A 25359-nucleotide genomic window follows, 5' to 3' on the forward strand; every position below is an offset into this window, starting at 1 on the left:
ATCTTTTGATGCTCTTGTTGTTGATTGAGAACTTTGGTGCAATGTGCTTGGTGTTGTTTCCTTTAATGTAACCTTTCTTGAGTTGTTCGATGCATGCTGCGTTGTCTTCATAAATCGTCGCCAGGACATCAACGACGAGGTAAAGATCACAAGAGCTTCGAATATGGCCCACAATTGCTCTCAACCAAAAGCATTCCTGAGTTGCTTCATGTAAGGCGAGAATTTTAGCATGGTTAAACGAAGTGGCAACTAAGGTTTGTTTAGTTAACTTCTAAGAGATTGCGGTGCCTCAAATAGTAAAGACATAACCCGTTTAAGAGCGTGCCTTGTACGAATCAGATAAGTATCCTACGTCGGCATAACCAACAAGGCAAGAATCGACTTGAGATAAGGGGGTGCGGCATTACTCGAGGATCCATAAGGATAAAACAAGCCCAAATCCATAGTACCCTTAAGGTGGTGGAAAATATCTTTAACACCAGTCCAATGTCTGCATGTTGGTGCATTACTGTATCTTGCCAAAAGATTAACATCGAAGCAGATGTCGGGTCTAGTGCATTGAACTAAGTACAATAAAGCACCTATCGCACTTAGATAAGCAACTTCAGGCTCCAAAATCTCTTCATCATCTTTCTTTAGACGGAAGGGATCTTGTTTTGCATCCAGCTATCGAACGACCATATAAGTACTCAAAAGCTTTGCTTTATCATCATTAAAGCAGTGCAACACATTCTGGGTGTAGTTTGTTTAACATATTAAGATTTCATTTGAACGATGCTTTATCTCGAGATCGAGACAGTATCAGTCCTAAATCTTTCATCTCAAATTCTGACTTCAAGTGTGTGGCAGTTCTCGCAAGCTCTTCAAGAGTTCCGATAAGGTTCATGTCATCGACATATACTGCAACAATTACAAAACCGAAATGTGACTTCTTAATGAACACACAAGGGTATAGTTAGTTGTTCATATATCCCTAACTAGTCAAATACTCATTCAGACGGTTATACCCTATTCTTCTGGATTGCTTCAAGCCGTAGAGTAAATGCCTCAGCCGAATTGAGATCGTGTTCCGGGGTTTGGAAATATTTGATCCAGTCAATGTAAGTCCTTCAGGAACTTTCATATAAATTTCCGTATCAAGATTCCCAAAGAGATTCGGAGTTACTACATCCATCAGCTGCATACTCAATTTTTTGGAAACTACCAAATTGATAAGGTATCGAAAAGTAATCACATCCATAACGGGTGAATAATTTTCGTCATAGTCAATCTTTGGGCGTTGTGAGAAGCCTTGCATAACAAGACGAGCTTTGTAACGCACAATTTTGTTCTTCTCATTATGTTTCTGAACGAAAACCCACTTGTAGCCAACGTGCTTCACATGTGGAGGAGTAGAAGCTATAGGTCTAAACACCTTACATTTTGCAAGCGAAATAAGTTTGACTTGGATTGCTTGTTTCCAGTTTGACCAATAAGTTATACGTCGACATTCATCAACAGAATGGGGTTCAATGTCATCGCTCAACATGACCTACTATATACACTAATGCATCATCAACGATCATCTCATTTCTACACCAAACATCATTTAAGCTAGCATAATAGACCGAAATCTCATGATTCTCGGAAGGTGGATTTGTCTCTTCAAGGATGCTTCCGTAATCTAAAATTTCCTCATAAGTTAGATATAATGAGTAAGCAACAATCGGATTCACGGTAGGCTCTTCAGATGCATGTGCCATAGGTTTCCTCTTCTGGGGGTGTGAATCCTTTAAGCCAAGAGGTTTGCCATGCTTATGTGTAGGGGCAAATGATTAGCTAGCTTCTAATGTACGTGGATCGCCAAAGTTGGCGTCCCGGGCCTCCAAGAGGGAAGTCTGTCGTACATTTGGTATATCCATCTTTGCAGGCATATTCACAGCTGAAATTTGTGATGTTGTCACTCATGCTAGATCGGTGAAAGCATTTGGCATGCTCTAAGCTATGCTCTAAAGATCTAATATGTGTTGCACTTCAGTCTTAGATTGAGCGGTGAGGGGATCTAAGTAGCGAATAATCGAAGAAGAACCATATCGGACATAGATTCCCATCTTACGTTGAGGCCCCATTTTTGTATGCAAATGCCGCGAAATAGGCACATAGACCGCACAACAAAAAACACGCATATGCGATATGTCAAGTTCGTATTCGGTAACCAACTGAATGGCGCTATATGGTTGGGTCACAACAAACCTTAGGCAGACCAACATGGCTGCGTACAATATTGCATGGCCTCAAGCAGCGAACGAGAGCTTGGTACGTATGACTAACGATTGAGCAATCATTTGTAAGTGTTTAATGAATGCATCTGCCAGGCCATTCTAGGTGTGAACATGGGGTAAATAATGTTCAACTTCAACCTCAACTGACATGCAATAGTCATCAAAAGTTTTAGATGTGAATTCTCCAGATTATCCATTCGAATAGATTTGATCGGATAATCATCGTGGTGAGTCCTGAGCTTGATAACATGAGCCAACAGTTTATAGAATGCAGCTTTTCTTGTGGACAACAAGCACACGTGTGACCAACATGTGGAAGCGTCAACCAAAACCATAAAATATCTAAATGATCCGTATGAAGGGTGAATCGGTCCATAAATGTCCCCCTAAATCCTTTGTAGAAAAATAGAAGGATTTGAACAAATCTTGTCATAAGAAGGCTTAATAATAAGCTTTCCTATGGAGCATGTTTGACATGCGATTCCTTGAATTGAACCTAAACTTCAAGTTAGTGGATGCCCGTGTGGTGATTTGAGGATACGGCGCATCGCTGTTTGTCCAGGGTTCACAAACGATCATGCCAAAGTGTAATTTCGTGCGCGGTCCAAGAGGTAGGGCCAGCCACAAAGTGGCTTTCTATAGGGCATATGGTCGTAGTATACAGACCACTCAGGATACGCTCTGTATTCTCTAGAATATGCTTCTGGCCATATTCGTAGGAAGTTATGCATAGAAATTCAACTTCATTTTCTACATAGGTTTTAGTGTGGTAATTATTATCTCTACTGTTCTTTAAACTCAACAACGTTCTTTCGAAACAAAGGGAATAAAGTGCCTCATCAATGGTCAAAATTGTACCATCGGACAACATTATATGTGCCTTACCGTATCCTTCGATCAGGTTGGATGGGCCTGAGAAGGTTGTCAGAAGTGCATTTTTAGATATGAAGTTAGTAAAATAGATGCGTTCAAGTAAAACGGTGTGCATGGTTGTACTATCTACCAGACAACTAACTTCCTCACTAGTCATACCTAGAATGAAAATTAATTTGAATCGGTCACATGCATAAAAGTTCTAAAAACAAATATCCATTCAAAATAATTTTAAGTATTCAAGTATGGTAATTAATTAAATATTAATACCCAAAAACAAATCACCAACAAATAATCCAAACATAAAGGAAAATTGTTCAAAATTTAACTAAAAACACAAGGGTTTGGCCACTAAGTGGAATTCGGCCCAAATGTCTAAATTTCAACTAGAAAAATAGTTTATGTCTAAGATTCTAATCTTCCATAGGGGTAATAGCCTTTTGAAAGTTAGAAACCTTCATCTTGGTACTATCCGGTTCATCCACTTAGACAAAGTTTGATTCAAACTGCTTACGACAAGAATCATATTCAACTGCAACCTTCTGAGGACCTCGGCAAACAAAGGACCAATGGTCATTTGAACCATAACGATAGCACATATCCGCATCCATGGTTTCATGTGCTTTACCCTTATTCTTGAAGTTTGGGGCCTTGGGAGCGAGGTTAGGGCATTTCTAGTCTTTATTTCCTCCCTTAGATGGCCATTGGCTTTGTTGACCTTGACGGGGTGGCTTCTGGCCGCCTCTACCACGCCTATGTTGGCATTTTGGGCGTTTGTTTGTGTTATAGTGTGCTTTAGGCACATCAGTTGCCACAGTAAATCGAGCTTGATGATTCTTCATCAACAGCTGATTCTGCTTTTCAGAGAGAAGTAAAACAGAGATCAAATCCAAAAACTTAGTGAACTTCTGAGCTCTATATTATTATTGCATGACAATATTAGTAGCAGAAAAAGTCGAATAGGTCTTATCCAAGAGATCCTTTTTGGTCAAGTTTTCGTTACAAAACTTATGAAGTGATAAGATTCAACAAACTTCAGAATTATACTTATTCACAGACTTAAAAACTTGGAAGCACAAATGCTGCCAGTTGATAGGATTAAAAGCACACCACAAAGTAGCACACAAATGTCCTATTGATTTTCCTTATTAACACTAAGATTTTTAAATTGTAGCATATGAAAATAAGGGTCTTTCCCGCAAAAGATTGTTTTATCTAACTACTTAAAATGTCACAAAAACTGGGCTGCTGTCCCTACTGGCCAGTCACCAAAACATAATTATTAGACCAACTTACACTTATCTAAATTCTATGAAATTTTATATGAAGACACTAGACACACAAAGCTACGCTCACACAATTTTTTGGGATTTTTGGAGTTGATTTGCTATTAAATTAAATCGAACAAAAACAAGACAGAAACAAATTTTAAATAGTTCACAAATTAAAAAAAAAATGAGTTAGGGGAATTGCTATCCACCACCAAATAATCATGCAAACATGTTATGTTTCATTCAAATTCCATTTATTTCCGGATAAAGATTCTCAAGTTGGCTCAATGTTAGAACTCAACCTATTACTCTTTCTTATGTAGTATGTTAAGAGAATAACGTTTTCAACTTAACTTAGTCCCTAGCATGCAATCTAGAATGGCATGTTCATAGATTTAACAAGTAGAAATCATTAAGAACAAAAAGAGTTTGAGTCATCACAAGGCATTGTAAGTACTAGCGTTGTCTTACTTATCCTAGAAATTGGTTCACATGTTAATCGCAATTAACAAGTACTACTTCAGAACATATGTAGGTCCTCATTCGACAAGGGCAGGCACACACATATTCATAGCATTAGAATCCTAGATATGCTTACTAAGTATGCATCGATAGAAAATAAATAAAGAATTCATCAATGAGACAAGTAGTGAAACAATTTTCATCCATTCATAAAAGTAATTCAAACGAAATGTCATAACAAACTTGCAATTATATTCGGGGCTTCAAAACAGCCCCTAACTACTAAAAATTTAGTTACACACAATCCTTAAGTTAAAACAAAAGATGGACATGAGTTTGAGAAGATAGAACCGAAAAAAATCGACCGAGGCCTCCTCCTCCTTTCCTTCCTTCCCCAACGCTGTTTTTAAACCAATTCTTACTGTATCATTTTTTTCTCCTTAACTCACCCACTAATAGCAATTTAATGATGACAATAAGTGAGAGGAAATTGTAAAACAATTGTAACTCTTTAGGTAGCCTTTATGCCAATTACTCCCTCTTAATCCTCATCTTCAATTCCATTCCCTTTTATATTTGAATAAGTGTCAGCTGACTTGTTCTTGGCTGCATCAGTTTTGGCTGCTAGATTTATTGGGTTTATTGCTTTCATTGCAGTTATAAACTGCTCAGCCTCTTGGTAACCTTTCAGTGTTAAAACGGCCATAACTTCTTCTAAGAACATGATATTAGCAATCCGTGAAATGCTCCAGAAAATAGACATCCATAGCTTTCTAAAAATATAAGGCTCATTCTCTAATTCGTTCTGAGCTGTTCGCAACTTGCTTCCAATGTTAGCTGATCTGCACAGGCAGTTTTGACGAATTTGTCACTTAAAATCCCACTTGTGCTATTTTTCTTTTCTTTGCTTGAAAAATCCCACAAAACACAAAAACAAAGTAAATACCTCAAAAAGATAAGGAACTAACTAAGAAAAGACAAGTGAATTTGATGTAAAATATATATAAATGTGAGCTTATCACCAGTCATGTCTTGCTTCAAGCAAGAAGATGTCATTTTGGTGATGAAAACGATCAGCCAAAGTGACCCATAGTTCTCATGGATCATTCTCAGCAAGGTACTTGGTTTGCAATGCGTGATGAATATGTCTTCGGATGAAGATCATGGTAGTGGCTTTCTCAGCTTTGCCAACTGGGTTGTCCATTTCATCTTCAATGGCGGGACGCAAATTCTTTGCAGTGAGGTGAAGCTTCACATCTTGGACCCACTTGAGGTATTTTATTCTAGAGACTTCCAAAGCGGTGAAGTCGAGTTTGTTCAAATTCGACATGTTCCTATCACAAAATAGATAGCTAAGATGTGGTTAGTGTAATGGAGAAGAATATCAATCCATTCACATAGGAGTAGAACATTTAGGTTCTAATAGACATGTATTAGTTTAAATTTGCATGAAAAAGCTTTGGGTTTTCATGGGTGATGTTTTTATGGAAAACTTCAGGTTTTGAAACAAGGCATGTTTATAGAAACTTTAAGTTTTGAAATAATTATGACCTTCAAGTTCATAAGATCCTACAGCCAAATGCAAATATATATACAGAAATATGCAACAAGGAAATATGCAAATAGTTCAAGTCTATAATTATAATTGAATTAATTATTTGAACTTCGGGCCAAATTTAAAGTGTGGGTGAAAAATTATAAAACCCAAAATTACCTAAAAAAAAAGGCAATAAACACTCGGGGCCCAAAATAATGGGTGAGCTGAGTAGTTTGAAACGTGCAGCCTAGGCCCAAAAATTGGGTTGGGTTCGGTTCTGTTGGGCTACAAACCCAAGACAGATATGCACGGATTCGCTGCTTCGCAACATATGTGTTCCTGGGGAGGGGGAGGGGGTGCGATCGAGTGCATCGCAAGCCAGGTGTACCGAATCACCAACTATGGGTTAGGATTTGGTGCGGTTGGGTGCATGGAACTCAGAAAGCCCTTCAGAGGCTTGGTTCTGCTGCGGTGGGGACATGGGGACACCAAAGCCACGGGCTGAGTCCAATAAAGGCCTAATTGGGCTCTATGATACGGGCTAAAAGAAGTGTCCAAGCCCAAAGGGTTGAAACTTTGTCGAGAAACAGCCCAAGCCCAAGTGGGCTTGGGTTTTTGATCTAGACACCCCATCTCAAGCTAAGTGAACTCGTCGGAGAAGAATACCGGCGCCACTGCTTCAGACGATCGTGTCGTGGTGCAAAAAATCACGACGAAGGCCTTGGGTTCAACAACAATGCATAAAACGAAATAGAGAGTGAAAAACTATCAACGTTGTAAAACCCTAGAAATTTGTGATATGAATTTCAAAGAAAACATCGAATTTCAAGCAAAGACTCATCGGTGACGACTGCAGGTCGTCAGGGAGGTAGTTGGAAGTGGCTGGGCATGGCTACAGGCCATGCTACTCCAAGGTTCAAGGGAGGTGATGCTATTTGAGCGTTGGGTTTAGGGATCGGGCCTAGAGTCGTGGCTCCAGGTTCGGGTTCTTGTCTTGTGGGAAAAAAAGCCTAACAACATGGATGGGTTTTCAAAAAAACCCTAAAAAAAACTTTATAATAACTTTTTTTTCAATTTCATATTAATTCAATGCATATTCATAAAATAATTTGATGCATGAGTAGATATTTGATGCAATTCATGGCAATATCAAATTCACATAACTCAACAATTATGGATATAATGCATACACAATTTATGTATAATCTAAAATTCGAAAAACATAAAGTTGGGTCATGTATTATGGTGAATGTTCATGCTATCAGGGCTGTAAAAATATCGAGATAAAAATCGTTGTTTTGGAAGAACCTGGCTGCGTGATGATATTGGTGAACTGGTTTGATGCAGAAAACTTCCACGTCAGACTCCTAAGCACAATAGTAGAAGCGTGCTGATAACATGTTGTGGCCTATTTTATCTGACAAGGGAAGGGGCCCGGCGACACAGAGAGAGAAAACTAAAATCAAATCTAATCTAGGATTTACACAATCACACTTAAACTAGAAGTTTTAACAATGTTAATACTAATTCTACTAAATTTATGTTTTAAAAGAAAACGAGAAAGTTTTAGTACACTAGTAGAAAAAATAGTTTGCGCGACGAACAATATTTCATTGCACAAGACGTATTTGTGTGACGGAAAAAATGTTTCATCTCGCAAAATAGACAGGATAGGGAAAAAAAATTGCACGACGAAAATGTTCATCGCGTAAAGTCAGCAAGAAAAAGCAGGGTAGTTTTTTTTGGCGTGAAAAACTTGCGCGATGAAAAGGGGACATTTGCATGACCAAGGATTCGTCGCTCAAGTTCCTGTCAGTTGTGACCATTCACTACAGGTGAATAAGAGGAATCAATACTGCATTTAATACAAATGTTTGCGCGACAAAGCCTTCATCGCGTAAATGCCCTAACCTTCCTATAAATATGCGCTTCTGCTGTCTTTATTCTTCACAATTCTGTTCTCTTTATTCTTCAAGAACAGATGGAGGACAAAAATAAGGATCAGAGCATGCATGTCGCCAACCCAAATGATTTGAGGCAACATTTTGAGTTCGCACATACGATTGCTATAGCCATAGGGAATAATTGTCCCACTGCTGAGTGGCGTTCTTGGAAAGATGTGCCTGTGAATATGAAGAAGGCTATGATGGATGAACTATTAGTAAGTATATTGTTGATGGATCAATAATTAAGTTTGTGAAATTTTTAGTTATATGTTGGAATTAATTATTTGCACATATGTGTAACAATGTAAGTATAATGTTGATGATGATACGAACGAACAGTTGATGAAGTTGATGGACGATGCATTGGAAAGAGGTTACAATCGGTGGCGTTATGAAGTCTTGCGGAATGGACCAGAACCATCGAAATAATAGTTTTAAATTTATGTTTTTTATGACAATATTTAAATTTGAGGTTTTTTTTTTATAAGTTATGCATTTGGACTTAATTAGGTTTTAATTCCTGTTTGGTTTTTTTATTGAGGCCTAATGTAAGCACCCTATCCTCCGTTTGTATGTGTTTTCAATCTTGGTACTTATGCTCAAAATAATTTTATGGATTTAGGCATTAATTATTTATAGAATAAATATTTAAGATATTAATTATTTATAGAATAAATATTTAAAGTATTACTTATTTTTAGAATAAATATTTAATTGAATATTTGTTTGTAAACTTTATAATTACAATCATTTCATTCGTCGCTAAATATATTGCGCGATGCTATGCTCTTCGCATAAGATTACTTTGCGTGACGAATAGCAAGTGTTTGTCACGCAAAGTACGGTCATATTGTGTTCAAACCTTCCCATTTATTGTGCATTTATGACGCATTTTGTGCGACGAACATAGAGATTTGTGCAACTAATGGGTTCATCGCACAAAGGTATCCTAGTGCTATATAAACGCAGTTTCAGAACCCTAGTTTTCAAAAAAATTTGTTTAAAAAGGAATGGCCGATTATGGAGAAGGTTATGGCAAAAAGAAACTTGTAGTGCAATCAGAGAGATATCGACGGAAGTAAGTGCCGTACTTTGGAGGTAAAAATATGGTTGAGGCGTACGCCGAATTTGTGCATGACATTGGAAATTTGGTGCGGAGGATTGTTCTGCCGAGTATGAGTCTTGGAAAATGGTCCCTGAGGAGTTGAAGAAGTCCATGGTACGGGAGTTATCGGTAAGTTTGTAGTAAATAATGAACAATTATTTTTGTTAAAACGTAATATTTTTTAAATTACTAATTTATTGTTATTGGCATTATTGTAGGTTCATTAGGATGTTGATCAAACTAATGAGAAGCAACGGATTTATGTGAATGGGCTTTTCAAGCAGAGTTTCCGACGGTGGAAGTTTGATGTGTTGCAGGCGAATGAGGATTGAAGTTGAAGAGAGTTTATGGATGAATAGGGATGTGATAAAGCCATAAGGGATCTTGCATTTTTTTCCATGAAACCGAATGACAAAAAAGAGTTTTTAAAGTTTGTATTGTCTGTAAAGTTTCCTGATGGGTATGTTTCTAATATCGCGTGTTGCATGAATGTTGATGAAGGTAAATTTGTTGGACTAAAGAGCCATGACTGCTATGTGTTTATGCAACGCCTACTTCCTGTTGGTATTCGACACCTATTGTCGAAAGATGTAGTGAAGCCAATCATGTTGTTGTCCAGATTTTTTTTCCTAACTGACGGCAAGAACGTTGCAAAAGACGGACGTTAATCAGTTGCGCCATGACATTGTCCAAGTCCTATGTAAGTTTAAGATGATATTCCCTCCAGCTTTCTTCACAAGTATGATCCATGTGATGGTTCACTTGCCCGAAGAGGCATTGCTTGCTGGTCCTGTCAACTATTGCTAGATGTATCCAATAAAAAGGTATATAATCCTCATCATTTATTTATGCATCATTAGCCCATGCTTACTAATGTGTATCTTATCATTTTATTTTGGCAAGCTTCTCAGGGTGCTGAAAAAAAGTGTACACAATAGGGCAAAGCCCGAATGATCAATTATAGAGGCTTGGGTTCAATATGAGTCACTTACTTTTTGTGGAATGTATTTAAAAGATGTGGAGACGACTTTCAATCGTCCTTAGCGCAATAATGATGGGGGTGTGAGAAAGGAGAAACTTTCTATTTTTGCCCAAAGCGCACAACCATTTGGAGATCCAGTACGAGGCGAGTCGTTTTCCAAAAATGACATAAAGGTAGTGAATTGGTTCGTACTGAACAATTGTGACGAGATAATGGCATACTTAAATGACATGTATGTTTTTGTATAATATTAGGTGAATAAATTGAAAGCATCGAATTCCTCCACTTACATTGAAGTGTTATATAACTTGGCGTTCGACTTAATTATCGCTGAATTGTTCTCGGGTTGGCAAGTTAACGGCGTTAAGTTTTTGGGGACTGGACGAGATGACAAGTTATGTATGCAAAACAGTGGTGTCCATGTCCCAGGTGGAGGTGAAAGTATAGACATTGATTTCTATGGTAAACTAACAATTGTCGTGCAGTTGCTTTACAAAGACCGATACCAAGTGAGCATGTTTAAGTGTCGATGGTTTGATACAAACCCAAATAGGCAGGGAAGTGTTAAAATTAACCATGGCTTACTATCTGTGAACATTAACAGAACTTGGTACGATGACAACCTTTACATTTTGGCAAACATGGCAAAACAGATTGTGTATCTAGATGACCCTAAAGCCGGGAGAGGTTGGAAAGTTGTTCAGAAGATGGATCAGAGAAACGTGTATGCTATAGTAGAACAAGACCCAACTGACGACGACGTCGACAAAGTCGCTGACCAACGTTTAGAATCTTCAATGGAAAATGATGCGGAAACACTTCGAGATACAACTCTTATCCAAGAACAGTTTTAGATACAAGGAGTATCTTCAATCGAAATACTGATTTAGTAAATTACAATTGACCTCGGTGATCTTCCGTGATACGATGTTGCAGTGGGCCCGAACGACGACGATAACTTAGTTATCGAAAAGGAGGATTGGGATACCGAAAATGTGGTAGTGACGATAGCGAAAGTTATATATTATAGTTCAGATGCTAAATAATGCAATTTATTTGCGACTTGCCATGTAAAACATAGTAAATGAATTTTTTTTTGTAATTTAATTATCTTATGTCATAAATAAATTGGTTTTATTTGAATAAATATAAATTTTTAAAAATTTACCTGGATAAATTAAATTTTCAGCTCATTGCGCGACAAACAAAATATTATTCGTAGTGCGAATGGCATTTCCGCGACAATTAATGACTCTTTGTCACGCAATGTGCTGAAAATTTGGAGTGCATGAAAATAATTTTGTGAAAATTTAAATTTATTTCAGGACGAATATCTTTTGTTCGTCGCACAATAACCTCGGGATTAAACTGAAATCACAAACACTTGCCCACTTTCCCCTCACCTCTCCTCTCTGTAAACTCTCCCTCTATTGACCATCTCCCTCAACTCTCCCTCGCACTCTCTTCCTCCTCCGGCAACCCTCTCTCTTCCACCTCCGACATCGCTTTCCCTCTGTGGTAAATTTCATGAAACTTAACTCTACTCAAATTAGGAATTAGGGTTCTAATGTTTTGAATAATTTCTTTGATTTGATGATTGCTTTGAATTAAGGTTTAGAACTAGGGTTCTAATCTGACCAGGAAGAATGGGTCTAAAACACACATGCAAACACAAAGTGAAGTTTAAAACTCCAATTAAGAAAAAAATTTAAAAATACTCAATTCAAGTCATAAAACCCTAACTTCAGGAAACCCTTAATTCAAAATTCCAAACAATAACATATGTAACAACCCGTCCCGATTTTAATCCGAACGAAAGAAGTATTTCGTGAAATTGCATCTTAAACTAGATCTTTTCCTTTAAAATTGTTTTTGGGTGTTAAATGGTGTGCCCAAGGGGCCCACCGTTGATCTTTGTCCCCCCAGTCCCTCTTCCCTTTTTCCTTTTCGACCTGTGCGTCCTCACTCTCCCTTATTTCTCCCGCTCTTTTTCTTCCCTTTCTCTCTCTTTCTTTATTTCTATCTCAGTTCTCTCTCCCCTAGCAAGTCTTTTCTCTCCCTTCTTCCATAGCTAGCACCGAGATGGTGCTTTGGAGACAACCACCAGATGTCACCCTCACATGTGGGATGTTCCTCATCCCTCTTAGACTCTCACTTCAATCTCTCAACTCTGCAACTGCATCACCGCGGCTGAGCCACCTTGTTCGACAGCGATTATCGATTCCCTGGCGTGAGAGTAAGGTTCTAGACCTTTGAATTAATCCTTCCTTCATCTCTAGTTGTTGACTAAACTTTTGTACACGTTTTAGATGTCAAACCACGAAGAAACCACCTCGGTGGAGTTTCTCCACGTTTTTCGGCAAGGAGCACCACCCATTTCGAGGCAATTTTCGGCCAAACCACAGCGAGTTGGCTGACGTGCAAGGTATCAATCTCTGCGTCTCGCTAAGTACTACAACTTTCCTTTTGTTTCATCCAATTTCGTTGAGTATTGAAGAAGTTATATCCATTTGAATCTTCCGGCGACCTCCGTGGCTTTCAAGGCATTTTCCGGCCAAACCACGGCTAGTTAGACATCGTGCGAGGTACCATTCTCTTCGTCTCTTCGAGAGCTATGGTTTCCGTTTTGAATCATTTGATTTCATTGAGTATTGACAAAGTTATGAATGTTTAAAGTTAGGGAAGTTTCCGGCCAATTTCCAGCATTCTTTCACCCAATTTCTTTTTCGTTAAAGTTCCCTTAATTTAATGAATGTTTTTGAAACGGTGCATCTTACTCGGACCAAAATATTCCAGGCAATGAACAGAATAGAAGGCACTGAAGAGACACAGAACAGTAACTGGGGAACTAATTTAAGCAACAGCATCCCTTTAACCAAAAGGTGCAAAATACCTAAGCTTACATAGCAGTCACAACATTTCTTCTGAAAAAAATAAACACATGGAAATTTCTGAAGTTGAATTTTGGGTCAATTATCTTTTCTTTTTACCATAAGGGGCAACAAGTACCAGACGACACACATTACCTCTCACTTCCCCTTTTCTGAAAATATGAACTTGGATCACACTTTGCTTCACAAACTCAAAAACTATGGTGTCCCCAAGTGAAATTTGGTTGGCTTTACCGCATTCTCTCCAACCTGTTGACAGATTCAAATAATCGAAACGATCAGTGTAATGGGTTCTGAGTCGAACAAACCATGATCTTCCATCTGGATCTTGAAGTGTTACGGAATCCTTGTCCGTGAGGCCTTCATCTAAGGCTAGTTGCTTTGGAATCCTCTGCAATTTGGAACATCTATGGATAAATTTGCTTGAAACTTGACCACGAAACTAAAAACTAAAAACATATTCGTGCTAGAGGATTTTTCATGTAAACGATTCATAATCTTAGTGCTCACGCCTCAAACTAATAATATAGTGCACCCCCAAGAAGTTGAATTTTGAGGAAATATTTTTGAATATGATTTTCCAATAAACTTCCACAATGCAACTTAACTACTATATTTCATCTTCATGGATAATATTTAGAGAACTTTAACGAAAAGCTTACGGTACTGTTCATTTTAATGAAAAAGTATATTTTTACACTAAAAAGTCAATCATATTACTCTTCACTTTACCATTTATCTGAGTCATTGAAAGATATTCCAAGGATCTCTATCACTGTTTTCCAATTACAATCGCGGAAAATTTTCAGAAACATAAATTGACTTTGGAAATAGGTGTCAAGGTACTCACCACATTATATAGACGATTCCGATGGTTTAAGAAGTGTAGAAAACATGGATTCTCTGTTTCCAACAGGATGGATGCTGTTGATGTATCTTCAACATAATTACTTACTGGTCTCTTTCGAGATTTGAGATGATCGCCTATACAATCAAAATTCGAGACACAATTTAAGACGAAAGGAGTGACAAAAAATAATGTTAGAGATCACTAATACAAATCTTTCCTAGATGCAGAGAAGTAAAATAGTGCAAAACTTACAACTCCAGCTAGAAAATATCATTTGCTTTTCACGGTCTTGGCTGTAGTTTACAGTGTCAATGTCAACAACTTCAGCTTTTACGTTTTCAGTGTCAATGTCGACAACTTCAACTTTTCTTCTAGCTTGATTTCCTTTATTCATCTTGGCTACTTCGACATCTTTCTCACATGCACTTCTATCATAGATTTTGACATTAAACTTTGATACGCCGTCATAAATAAAAACCAAAAAATCCCCAGCTTCTAAAAGATGGTCCTTCACAAAACCCTGCCAACCATCATGGAAGAACAAGCCATTCTCCCTCTCTTCCAATTCCACAGTCCTCCGAATTCCAGTCGGGCCTTTAAGATCACATTTGCAAAGTGATCGTCCATTGAAGTTCTTCATAATAAACGCAGGCGGTACACGCTACAAATTTTAGTAATTTCTTTAAAATCCAAAAGACCATGTCATATAGATTCTAAAAGCCATAAAACCAAGCAAGAAATGTCAATAGCTAGTTAGACTATGCGAGATCAAGCAAGAAAAAATTCGCGGTAACCAGAATTTAAATTGTATAAAATGGTGATTAATACTAATACAAAAGGAATAGTGCTCCGGTGTTGCAAATAACAACAAATTCTTATCTCACAAAGTAGGATCGGCAAACAACAAAAAAACTTTATCCACTAAGTAGAGTCCGCTATATGACTGTATTCGGTTTTGCAAACATTCAGAATAAAAGCAAATTTCAAAACTATAAAAGGAACATCAAAACCTAAGAATTCTGCTATAAAATAAGCGGACTGACACATAACCATAATCCTGATGGAGAATATATCGATGAAACATGGTTTCTATGGCTTTCTAGCCATTTGAAGAGTATAAAGGAAGCTAAGGAAGAGGAGGATGTGGATGTTACCAGACCCTGAGAGGTGTCACCGGCGAGGATCTTGATAAAAGATGGTTTCTTTGGCTTTCTAGCCATTTCAACCAACTGGTTGTCAAAGATTCAAGCTAGCTGCTGCGCTCAGTTTTTAGAAAGAGTTCACGAGAACTTCGGTAAAATAAAAAATAAAAGAACAAAACAAAAGAAGAGTTCACCAAATAACTTTTTCTGGTTCGCTTTGGTATAGGTCATGTCACGAAGAGACGAGACCCTGCAGCAATTTATTGCTTTTTGTACTTCTCGTCAGCTCATTTTGCATTGATGCTCTTCTGTCTTAAACCCTATTGACATGTGACACGCATAACTGGTGGTTTTTTTTTTTTTTTTTAGTTAAACTAGAAACTTTCATTAAATATAAAAACTATTACATGATCTAGAAAATTTAAGGGCAGTCCCAATCCAAGGCACAGTCGAAACGGATATACAATATAAAAATCCAAAAAGAGCAAGCTTATAATAACAAAAACTTTAGATCTGGAATACTGCTGACTCCACCACAGGTCTATAGAAGTAGAGCCGCCATCGTCGATCCGCCACTACCGCCAGGAGAAAGAACCCAAGAACAAGCTGGATGAACGGAAAATGGGAGTGAGCAAGTCACCCGTGCAAAAGCGCTCCCATAATCTTAACAAATAGTGCTAAAAGCAGCACTTTAACGACCACCCAACACCAAAGTGTGCTGCCAATCGGAGACACGCAATAGATTGAGTCGTGAAGGTTGACGATGAAGAACTAACAACAGAGAGAAGCAACGGAGGAAGAAAAGAGCATAAAAGTCCAGATATGAGACAAACTCAAGAAGATTGAGACAAGCTTAAATTTATTACTAGAACCGTACGGTTCGGTTCACATCGGTTTGTATTCGGTTCTTACCTATTTACAGTTCTGAATATTAAATTATTTAAACACCAAATCATCATGCATTCAAATACATCTCCTAAAACTGATTCTATAAAGTTGCAACAAATCCAACACCAGTGACCACTGGCAAGTTCCAACAGAACATACCTACAAGAAGTAATCGTTGGAACTGATAAGACCCAAAAGTGAAAATGACAGCATTCGCATCCTCCACCATCTGATCTGTGTAGCCTCTTTGACTTGTCAATTGCTTCACGTTCACCCAGCCTTTCACAATCTACATAAAAATAAACTCAGTATTACCAATTACCTCATTGAACGAAAGTACCATCCAACCAAAGGGAAATGCAAGACTTCAAATCTATGGCGTGTAAATGACGACAATAATGGTAAACATAAGCTAGGAGTCCCAAAGGAAGCGACTTTTTTTATTTTAGGTCACAATTACACATAATTGACAGTAAGCACAAAACAACACAACATTGCTAATGCTTTAAACCGACCCGCCAATTGCGAAAAAATTCCAAGTCATTTCCAATATCATCAAATTACTGATTTTTCTCACAACCGACAATAGAACAGTGAACTATATATTTATACCTGATCAATGCGACCAATAACCTCTTCTCTCTTCGCAGCCTCGTCTTTATTCTCATAAAGCCCCAAATCAATCAAGAACTACCAAAATCAATACAAAACAGTGAACTATATATCTAGGGATGGAAAAAAATCCCAAAAATCCCAAACCGAACCGAAAAATTTCCAAAACCAAACCGAAATTCCCGAAAATTTCGGTACGGGAATCGGTCACTAGTTTTTGGGATTTCGGTAATCCCAAACCCCCAAAATATATATATATATATATATATATATATATTATTTAATTTTTAAATATATATTTAGAATTTTAATAGCCGTTGGATTGTGTTGAGATTTAATCTCAACCATTGCATATAAATTGTGTATGATTTATCCTTCCTGGTGTAAATGTATATATGTATGTCTGTGTGTGCATGGGAAACACGAAAAAGTTTGGCGTTTGGCATTTGGCATTGTAAATGACTAGGACAGATAAGCAGGGGAAGGAGGAGTGAAATGCACGCTAATGACTAATGGGAATTTTGATGCTCAGGTCCTCCATGAAATTTAATCTGTGCACATATTAAATTGTAAGTTACAGATTAAATTTATTTTTATTGCAACATATTGGTTTGGTTGTATACTTGTAACTTACAATGGCCTATGAAATTTATTAAGAAAATTTAGTCTGCAATAGATTGGCAGCCCAATATAAAAGGTTGAATTTTAGCCCAAAACATAATATGTCAAATTTTAGTCCAAAAGCCCAAAATCATTTCGGAATTCCCGATTTGCCCCGAAATACCGAAATTATTTCAAGATTCCCGAAAATTAGGATTCCCAAAAAATTAGTTTGGGATCGGTATTAGATTTGGGATTCCCGAAAATTGCGGTTTGGGAATCGGGACACGGGTTTCAGTTCGGTATCCCATACCGAATCACCCCTATATATATCTAGAGAATTGGACACTAAAACAGTGAACTATATATCTACCAAAATCATAAAGCCCCGAATCAATCAAAAACTACCAAGATCGATCGAGTCTAGAAACTTAGCATCATCAAACTTTGTCACAAGAGAATTGGACACTATCACACAACAGAAATTCCCAATTGATTCAACCTTTGATTCTGCTACATCACTACTTAACTAACAAAACATATGAAGCTCGAAACAAAATAGCAGTAAAAAAACAACAAATTGCAACCGAGCAAGTTCACAATCAAAAACAAGGAAACTTACGTAATCCAAGGAGGGAGGACGGAGGACGAAGATTTATGAGTTGTCATGGATGGGGGATGATGAGGGCCGTCACAGAGAGTTGAGGTTGTGAGCTGCCTAAGGAATCGCACAAATTCTGGATGAGAGGTTGTGAGTAGGTGGTCGATTGTGTGAAATGAGGGGGTTTGATGTGAGGCCATGAGACGTGAGTGAGGTGAGGGTGAGGTGGGTGAACCCTAATTGGGATGAGATCCCCTGCTTTTCAATTTGGTGAAACTAATTTTTTAACCTATTATACCATGACATGTGTGTGTATATATAATTAATTAATTTATTATTAATAAAATGGTTCGGTTCCGTTTCGGCCGGTTCTTGTTCATTCGAAACCAAAACCGGAACCAGTTTGAACGATCCGGTTCGGTTTTTTACTCAAAGTCGACTTTTCCAGTCAACACAGTTTTTTTTGTTTTTTTTTTCATATGGTTCGATGTGGTTTTGTGGTTTGATGGTTTTTATGCCCACCCCTAGCAGGGGTCGCCTGTCAACCCCAACCAAATGAAGGAGTCGACGACGAAAAGGGAATTGGGGGTTGTCCTAGGTGAGAGAAAAAAATTCTAGAGATAGAAATTTTTTAGGCCTGGTTTTGCATAACTACAATATAGTCTAATAATATTGTTCATTAATATTTATAAGCTTTTACGCTAATAAATGATACATTCGATATCAAATTATTATGATTGACACATTTATTTTTGTCCAAAACTTTCACCCTTATTTTTTCTTAAGCTAATGCTAGAGAGACTAAAATTTTAAATTAAACTTTCAAACTAAATAATGTGTCACCAATAGGAAATAACCACGTTAATCTATACTTAACAATCCAATCATCAACAACCATATTATTTAGTTTAAAAATTTAATCTTCCTACCATTATCCTTTTTCTTGTGTAATTTAGAACTTCATTTGAATCCAACTTTATATGAAACTCAAATTACAACATTTTACCTCATGAAACTCAATTTTTGTATGGCTTACTCACATTCCGACAATTCTGTTGAGAAGTTCATCAAATCGCTGATATGCATGGTTGAGGCCTACTTATTTCTGTTGTAGTTGCCATGTTGGCTTATTTGAAATCATAATAACCTTTTTTTTTATTCTCTATAAATTATTTTTGATATTTCTTTTTTTTTTTTTTTGAAACTAGAAAAATGCATAAATTCCCAACTCTTCCTTCGTTCCCTATATCACCGCCGCACCTCTTATCCAAAGGTGCAATCACAATTAAAATAAGTGGGTCTTAACCCTTTCAACAACAACCGACAAAAACAAAAGAAAACAAAAACAAAAACAAAACAACAAAAAAAAACACCTAACTTAACCGATTTTTTAACAAAATTAACAAAATGTGAGAAAATAATTCAAAATAAAGCTTTGGAGGGCAAATTGGTGCAATTTGAGTTTTAAAGAATAAAGTGAGATTAAAATAAAGTTTTAAAGGATATAATACATTTTTAGCGAGAAAATTGTAAGATTGGTCCCTCAACTTTAACCTAATTGGAGAAATAATTTCTCAACTAATATATATGACCATTAGTCTCTTAACTTATCAAAACGTGCATTTATGGTTCTTTTTTTCAATTTCATCAGAACTTCCGTCAAAACCAGTCATGTTATGAGAATTATTGTTCCAATGGAGTTAAAATTGAAGACCATCTTTCCAATTGAATTAAAATCTATAGAGCCTCGCTACAATTTCCTCTTTTTAGTACATGTCTAGGTATGTGATACACGTATCCCCTTTTCGTAAATAAAACACATATTTTCAACATGAAACACACTTGGCGTGTTTACTAAACCGGAATGGAGGTAGAAGAATGGGAATTGAATTCTTTCCCAACTGATTCCGGCGTTTACTAAATTTTGGGGATGAAAATATTCGTGGGCTCCACCCAAAATCAGTAATTAGATTCCTAATATTGCTGGAATCCAATTACTAACTCGGAGGAGGTATTTGAATTCCGGAAGAAGGCCAACTTCTGGAATCAAACTTCTCTACCGAAATTAGCATGCCCCATCACGATTCAACCATGAAAAGCACACTCATCCCCACCCCTTAATCAACTCACACCACCGCACCACCTCCTAGACTGCCAAGCCCCAACAGTTCTACCAACAAACTCTCGACAGCCGCAGATCCAATTCCAGTTGTGGAGAGACAGATGCAGAGGAGTATATAGATAAAAGCAAACCTTATGATTTGCATATTGAGAATCGAATTGGAAAAATGGGAACTTGACTTACAGTTTGGTTTTTTTCCTAATTCGATTGCAGACATTTTTACAGATAGCATTGAGCGGCTGACAAGGGGTTGAGAAATCCAAGAATGGCTGCCAACAAGGAGTTCATCGTTTACAACTCGATGACCCGACAAAAGGAGAGTAAAGAACAAGGTCAGGAGATGATGGCAAAAACCAATTGAGGATGCAGAAGGGGGAGAGTAAAGAAGGTTGTGGTGGAAGTGGAACCGTGAAGGTTCCAGAACCTCTCCCGACTCCTGTTTTTTTTTTTTTTGTTGTTGGGTTTTTTAACTTTTTTTGTCGAATGAGTTTTTTACTCATGAAAGAGAAAAAAGTGAAAAAAAAGATTAAAAAAAAGAGTAAAAAGAATTCAAGTTTTATTAAAAATAACAAACACAGGAATTGTTAAAATTTTACTATTATATATTACATCAAATTTTATAAAAAAAAGTATAGAAAATATTTGATTTGGGACTAGAGTATTTTAGTAATCATACTGGTTTATATTCCGATTCTGTTAAATTAGTAAACAGCTTTATGGAATTAGTATCATTTCTATTCCGATTCCAGAATATTTAAGTAAACAGCTTCAACAGGAATCCGATTCTGAGTCCACCTCATTCCAATTCCTCCTCAATTCAATTAATTTCAATTTGATTACGGATTAGTAAACGTGTCCTTAATTGATTTATTCTTTATGTGTTAGTAATGAAACATTTGTTAGGAAGGAGATTAACTCTCATACTTCGCACTGAAGATGATGATTTCTTTTGCTTTTGTGCCATTGAAACAACTGTGTCGACTTGGCAAGGATTCGATAGAATGGCAACAAACTTTCTTCTTGTTCTTAACTTAAGTGGTAGAGAATCAGAGTCCTAATTTAAGACTGTTGGAAGACTAAAAATAAATTCGGAAGGACGTGTGTATCTTTTATGCGGAAGCTTGAATCTCAACACGCTCTTACAAACACGAACAACTGTTTTGACCCTCTGTGCACGTCTAGAACCTCGTAGGTCATCGGGTTGGCTACAGTATGTTGGGTTGCCCCTTGGTTTGCGCCTCCCAAGACCTAGAGCCAAAAGTGATAGCCCTAAAGACCTAACTAGAATATTTGAACTGTGGAAAAGCTTGTACTTCTTGTGTTTTATCTCTTCTCCAAAGTCTCTTTATATGGTGGTTGGGAAGAGTGTACAAAGACTAAAAAGCCCATGAAATCCCAAGTATATTCTAATATGAATATCTCTTGATTTTCATCTAATTATCACATAGATAATTAGGAGGTTAATATCCTCATGTGGGTGGAATATCCTTTGATATTTATTTATCCCATAAGATAAATCCAACATCTCCCACTCACCCACATAGGGTGAGGCATAGTCTCAATCAACACACTTAGTTCACATCCATTCTAGTGTATCTCCTCATACAAGAAATAGGACGTGCGACCTCGCGAGAAAGAACGTACATAACCAGGAGCATTGTCATTAAGCTATCACTAAACTAACTGTTGGAGCAATATTAGAAAATATGAAAATAACACAAGAACTCCATTAATAATAATCATAAAAAAATTCACAACATCAATTTATGTATAAGATTAATCTAAACAATTAGAAAGAAAGTTAGAAAACTGACAAACTTGAAGATTGAGGCTTGCATAAATGTAATGTCCTAAGGACAGAATTTTACCCTACTCTTGTACTTGTAGTTCGATAGGCGTCTGTCTCCCAAGATTCAACAATCTATAATCCGAAGTCAAAGCACTTCAATCTTCGGACTCTGGCGAACTTCATATATTCCGTACTCTCAAGACACGACTCAGATTTTTACTAGGACTGTCACGCCCCGATCCCGACGTACGTCCAGGATTGACACGTGACGTCATCAAATAACCATATATCTAACATACTCGTCTTAGAGATATATACCAAGCACATGCCATGCCTTGAATTGCGTAGTAAAATTTGTACACTTTATGGCTGCATCTAACCTTCTCGTTAGACTGCCTACGTACCCTACTCAGGGATCAAGCCATTCGTAGTTCATCGTGCACTATAATTGACATATAACACATTCCGTTTAAGCCGAAAGGTATAACATTTCTCAATCAATCAATAGAACTTGACAAGCATGAAATTACTAGACTCGGGGTTACATAACTAATCCACTTGAAAATCATGATTTCCCTTCCATCTTCTATATAAGTCATTATGTCGCAACATGATACCGCAATTCACAACATATATCATATCAAAGAATCGATGAAGCACAATACAATTCTCTATCCACTCTAATTAACTAATTTGACCAGAATAATAACAACTATAACCATATCTTCTAAATTCATACTTTAAGAAATCATAGAAAATCCTGAAAGAGTCACCCAAACGTCTAACAGCTTTTCTAATTCAATCCACAAGATTCTCAAAATCATTGCTCACAATTATACTAAAACTAAGGCTAGAGTGACATAGTTAAGCCAAGCCTACATCTCTGTAGCTGATATCAAATCTAAGAAACCAACAAGTAAAGTGATGCGACTTTGGACCACTCAACGGAATCCAAACAAGGATATGATTCCGAACCATCACTCAACGGAATCACTTGCACTATCAACTTCTCATGACCACTATCTTATCATACAAGCATAAAAGTTATACATAGTTATACGCATACATGCTATCGATTCCACATATCAACCAGCATCTAGTCATATGGAGCACAACACAAGGAATTCCCTCAATTACTATTTCTACTAAAAACCTAATAAAGTACCTAAATCATCTCTTGACGTTCATCTCCATCTCATGCTAGGTAATAATGCCAAGTTCGAATAGGTATTCATTTGGCAATCATACCCAATTAATTATCAAACAATATTTAGATCCCATAATTGTCATTCACATTATTAAAAAGTTAATTAAACACATAGATACCACAAACATCATCAGTACACAAGCCAAAACATATTTAATTAGCATAGGTCTATGGCTAAATATATAAAGTTCACATTTCGATAGAAATCTTGTTTATAAGACCAATTCATATTCATAAATGATACTTGTTGATGCACAAAATCGGAGGTCTTGGAACAACGTAAATCCGACCGTGAATCTGCAAGTAAAGTAAATAACACAAGATGTATCGTGGTTCACCCCAAGATTTAGGCTACGTCCACACTGATTATGTATTTATTTGAGGGAGAGAGAGCTCTGAGAGTGAGAACTTTGAGAGGGGGTGAGAGAGCCTAGGAATTGGTCTCCCTCAATTGTGAGGGTGAGGAGTCATTTTATAGAATAAGGGCTCCTCACTTATTACATATTTGCCTCTTCCTTTCTTACATAATTACATTTAAGTCCCATGAGTATTTGTACGAGATCTAAATACGGAGGCCCTAAATATGGTATAAACAGTAGTCTCCCAAGTCTTCAGTCAAGAAAGTCTTTTGGCTGGAAACTTTAAATTCAGTCCATGTGTGGGCCGAAGTAACTAGATGTTGTCTTGAACTGACGCTCGATATGAGGTGGTGCTTAATCTGTAATGATGCTCAACTAGAAGTGGCCCATACTGCGAGGCTGCTCGGCTCGTGGCTTATATTACCTTGGTTGGCTCGGCTTGTGGCGTTAAAGGTGAGGGAGTCCCTTTTATAGAATAAGGGCTCGCTCCTCAATACATGAATGATGGGCTAGAGTTGATGCTCTCTAATGATGGTGAGGGAGTCCCTTTTATAGAATAAGGGCTCGCTCCTCAATACATGAATGATGGGCTAGAGTTGATGCTTTCTAGTGATGGTGAGAGAGTCCCTTTTATAGAATAAAGGCTCGCCCCTCAATACATGAATGATGGGCTAGAGTTGATGCTCTCTAGTGAGGGAGTCCCTTTTATAAAATAAGGGCTCGCTCCTCAATACATGAATGATGGGCTAGAGTTGATGCTCTCTGGTGAGGGAGTCTGTTTTATAAAATAAGAGCTCGCTCCTCAGTACACGAGTAATGGGCTAAGTCCCCCAAGTATTTTTCATGAGGCCCAGTTGAGGCCCACTATATGGTACATAATGTAGTCCCTCAAGTCTTCGGTAAATAAAGTCTATTGGCTGGAGACTTCAAATTGAATCCATGTATGGGCCGAAATGGCGGTTGTTCGGATGCGGTATTTGTATACCTTGCATGAAGCTTTGTAGGTGAAGCTTTGCAAGTGAAGCTTTTGAAGTTGAAACTCTGTAAATGAAGCTTTCGAAGCTAGAGCTTTTGTAAATGAAGCTTTCGAAGCTAGAGCTTTTGTAAATGAAGCTTTTGAAGCTAGAGCTATGTAAATGAAGCTTTTGAAGCTAGAGCTCTGTAAATAAAGTTTTTGAAGCTGATTGACATGAGTGATGCTCATGAATGTTTATGTTGATTAACATGAGTAATGCTCATGGATGTTGTCATGAGTGATGCTCATGAATGTTAACATGAGTGATGCTCATGAATGTTGACATGAATGATGGTCATGAATGTTTATGTATGATTGTCATGAGTGATGCTCATGAATGTTTATGTATGAATGACATGAATAATGCTCATGTATAATTTGGAGTACTGGGAGTACTTTTGATCACTTGGTTGGTGGCATGAAGGAGAGTACGGGTTATACATTTCATCACCTGGTTGGTGGCATGAATGGCTAGTTGCCAAATGATATTAGAGTACGAGTTTTACATTTCATCACCTGGTTGATGGTAATAGCGGTGGGTTGCCGAATAATTTTGGAGTACTGGCCGTACTTTTGATCACCTGGTTGGTGGTAATAGCGGCAGGTTGCCGAATAATTGTGGAGTACTGGACGTACTTTTGATCACCTGGTTTGTGCTATTTTAGGTTTATAGGCCTTCGCTCTCTACACAACATTCCAGCCCATTTATTTTGGGCTTTGCCGTTTTTTTTTTTTTGTTTTTTACCCTCTAATGGGGTTTATACAGATGTCTCCAAAAGATAAGAAAAATAAATTACATCATACAAAAAATAAAGGTTTCGACACAAAAGCTTCGACAGTTGCAGA

General features: G+C 37.3%; 2 protein-coding genes across 5 annotated transcripts; one reads left to right on the forward strand and one right to left on the reverse strand.

Moving 5' to 3' along the window:
- The first annotated feature begins 8385 nt into the window (after positions 1–8385).
- LOC126588829 (uncharacterized) lies at positions 8386–8779 on the forward strand. Its single transcript, XM_050253963.1, has 2 exons — positions 8386–8566; positions 8655–8779. Exons 1-2 carry the CDS (start codon positions 8386–8388, stop codon positions 8777–8779), a joined length of 306 nt encoding a protein of 101 aa, XP_050109920.1.
- Positions 8780–13262: 4483 nt separating this feature from the next.
- On the reverse strand, positions 13263–18231 carry LOC126588615 (putative B3 domain-containing protein Os03g0621600). 4 transcript variants are annotated; one of them, XM_050253720.1, is made up of 5 exons: positions 18043–18231; positions 16368–16497; positions 14431–14839; positions 14179–14312; positions 13263–13719 (listed from the first exon to the last, which is right to left on the reverse strand). In XM_050253720.1, the coding sequence occupies exons 3-5, from the start codon at positions 14816–14818 to the stop codon at positions 13411–13413; spliced, it is 831 nt and encodes a 276-aa protein (XP_050109677.1). In that variant the 5' UTR covers positions 14819–14839; positions 16368–16497; positions 18043–18231; the 3' UTR covers positions 13263–13410. The 4 variants fall into 4 exon arrangements, with proteins under 4 accessions (XP_050109677.1, XP_050109675.1, XP_050109674.1 ...); XM_050253718.1 differs by lacking the exons at positions 16368–16497; positions 18043–18231 and adding an exon at positions 15333–15550 and having other exon boundaries at positions 14431–14812; XM_050253717.1 differs by lacking the exons at positions 16368–16497; positions 18043–18231 and adding an exon at positions 15333–15547.
- Between the last annotated feature and the right edge of the window lie 7128 nt (positions 18232–25359).

This window comes from Malus sylvestris, chromosome 11 (assembly GCF_916048215.2).
Source record: "Malus sylvestris chromosome 11, drMalSylv7.2, whole genome shotgun sequence".
Classification (NCBI taxonomy): domain Eukaryota; kingdom Viridiplantae; phylum Streptophyta; class Magnoliopsida; order Rosales; family Rosaceae; genus Malus; species Malus sylvestris.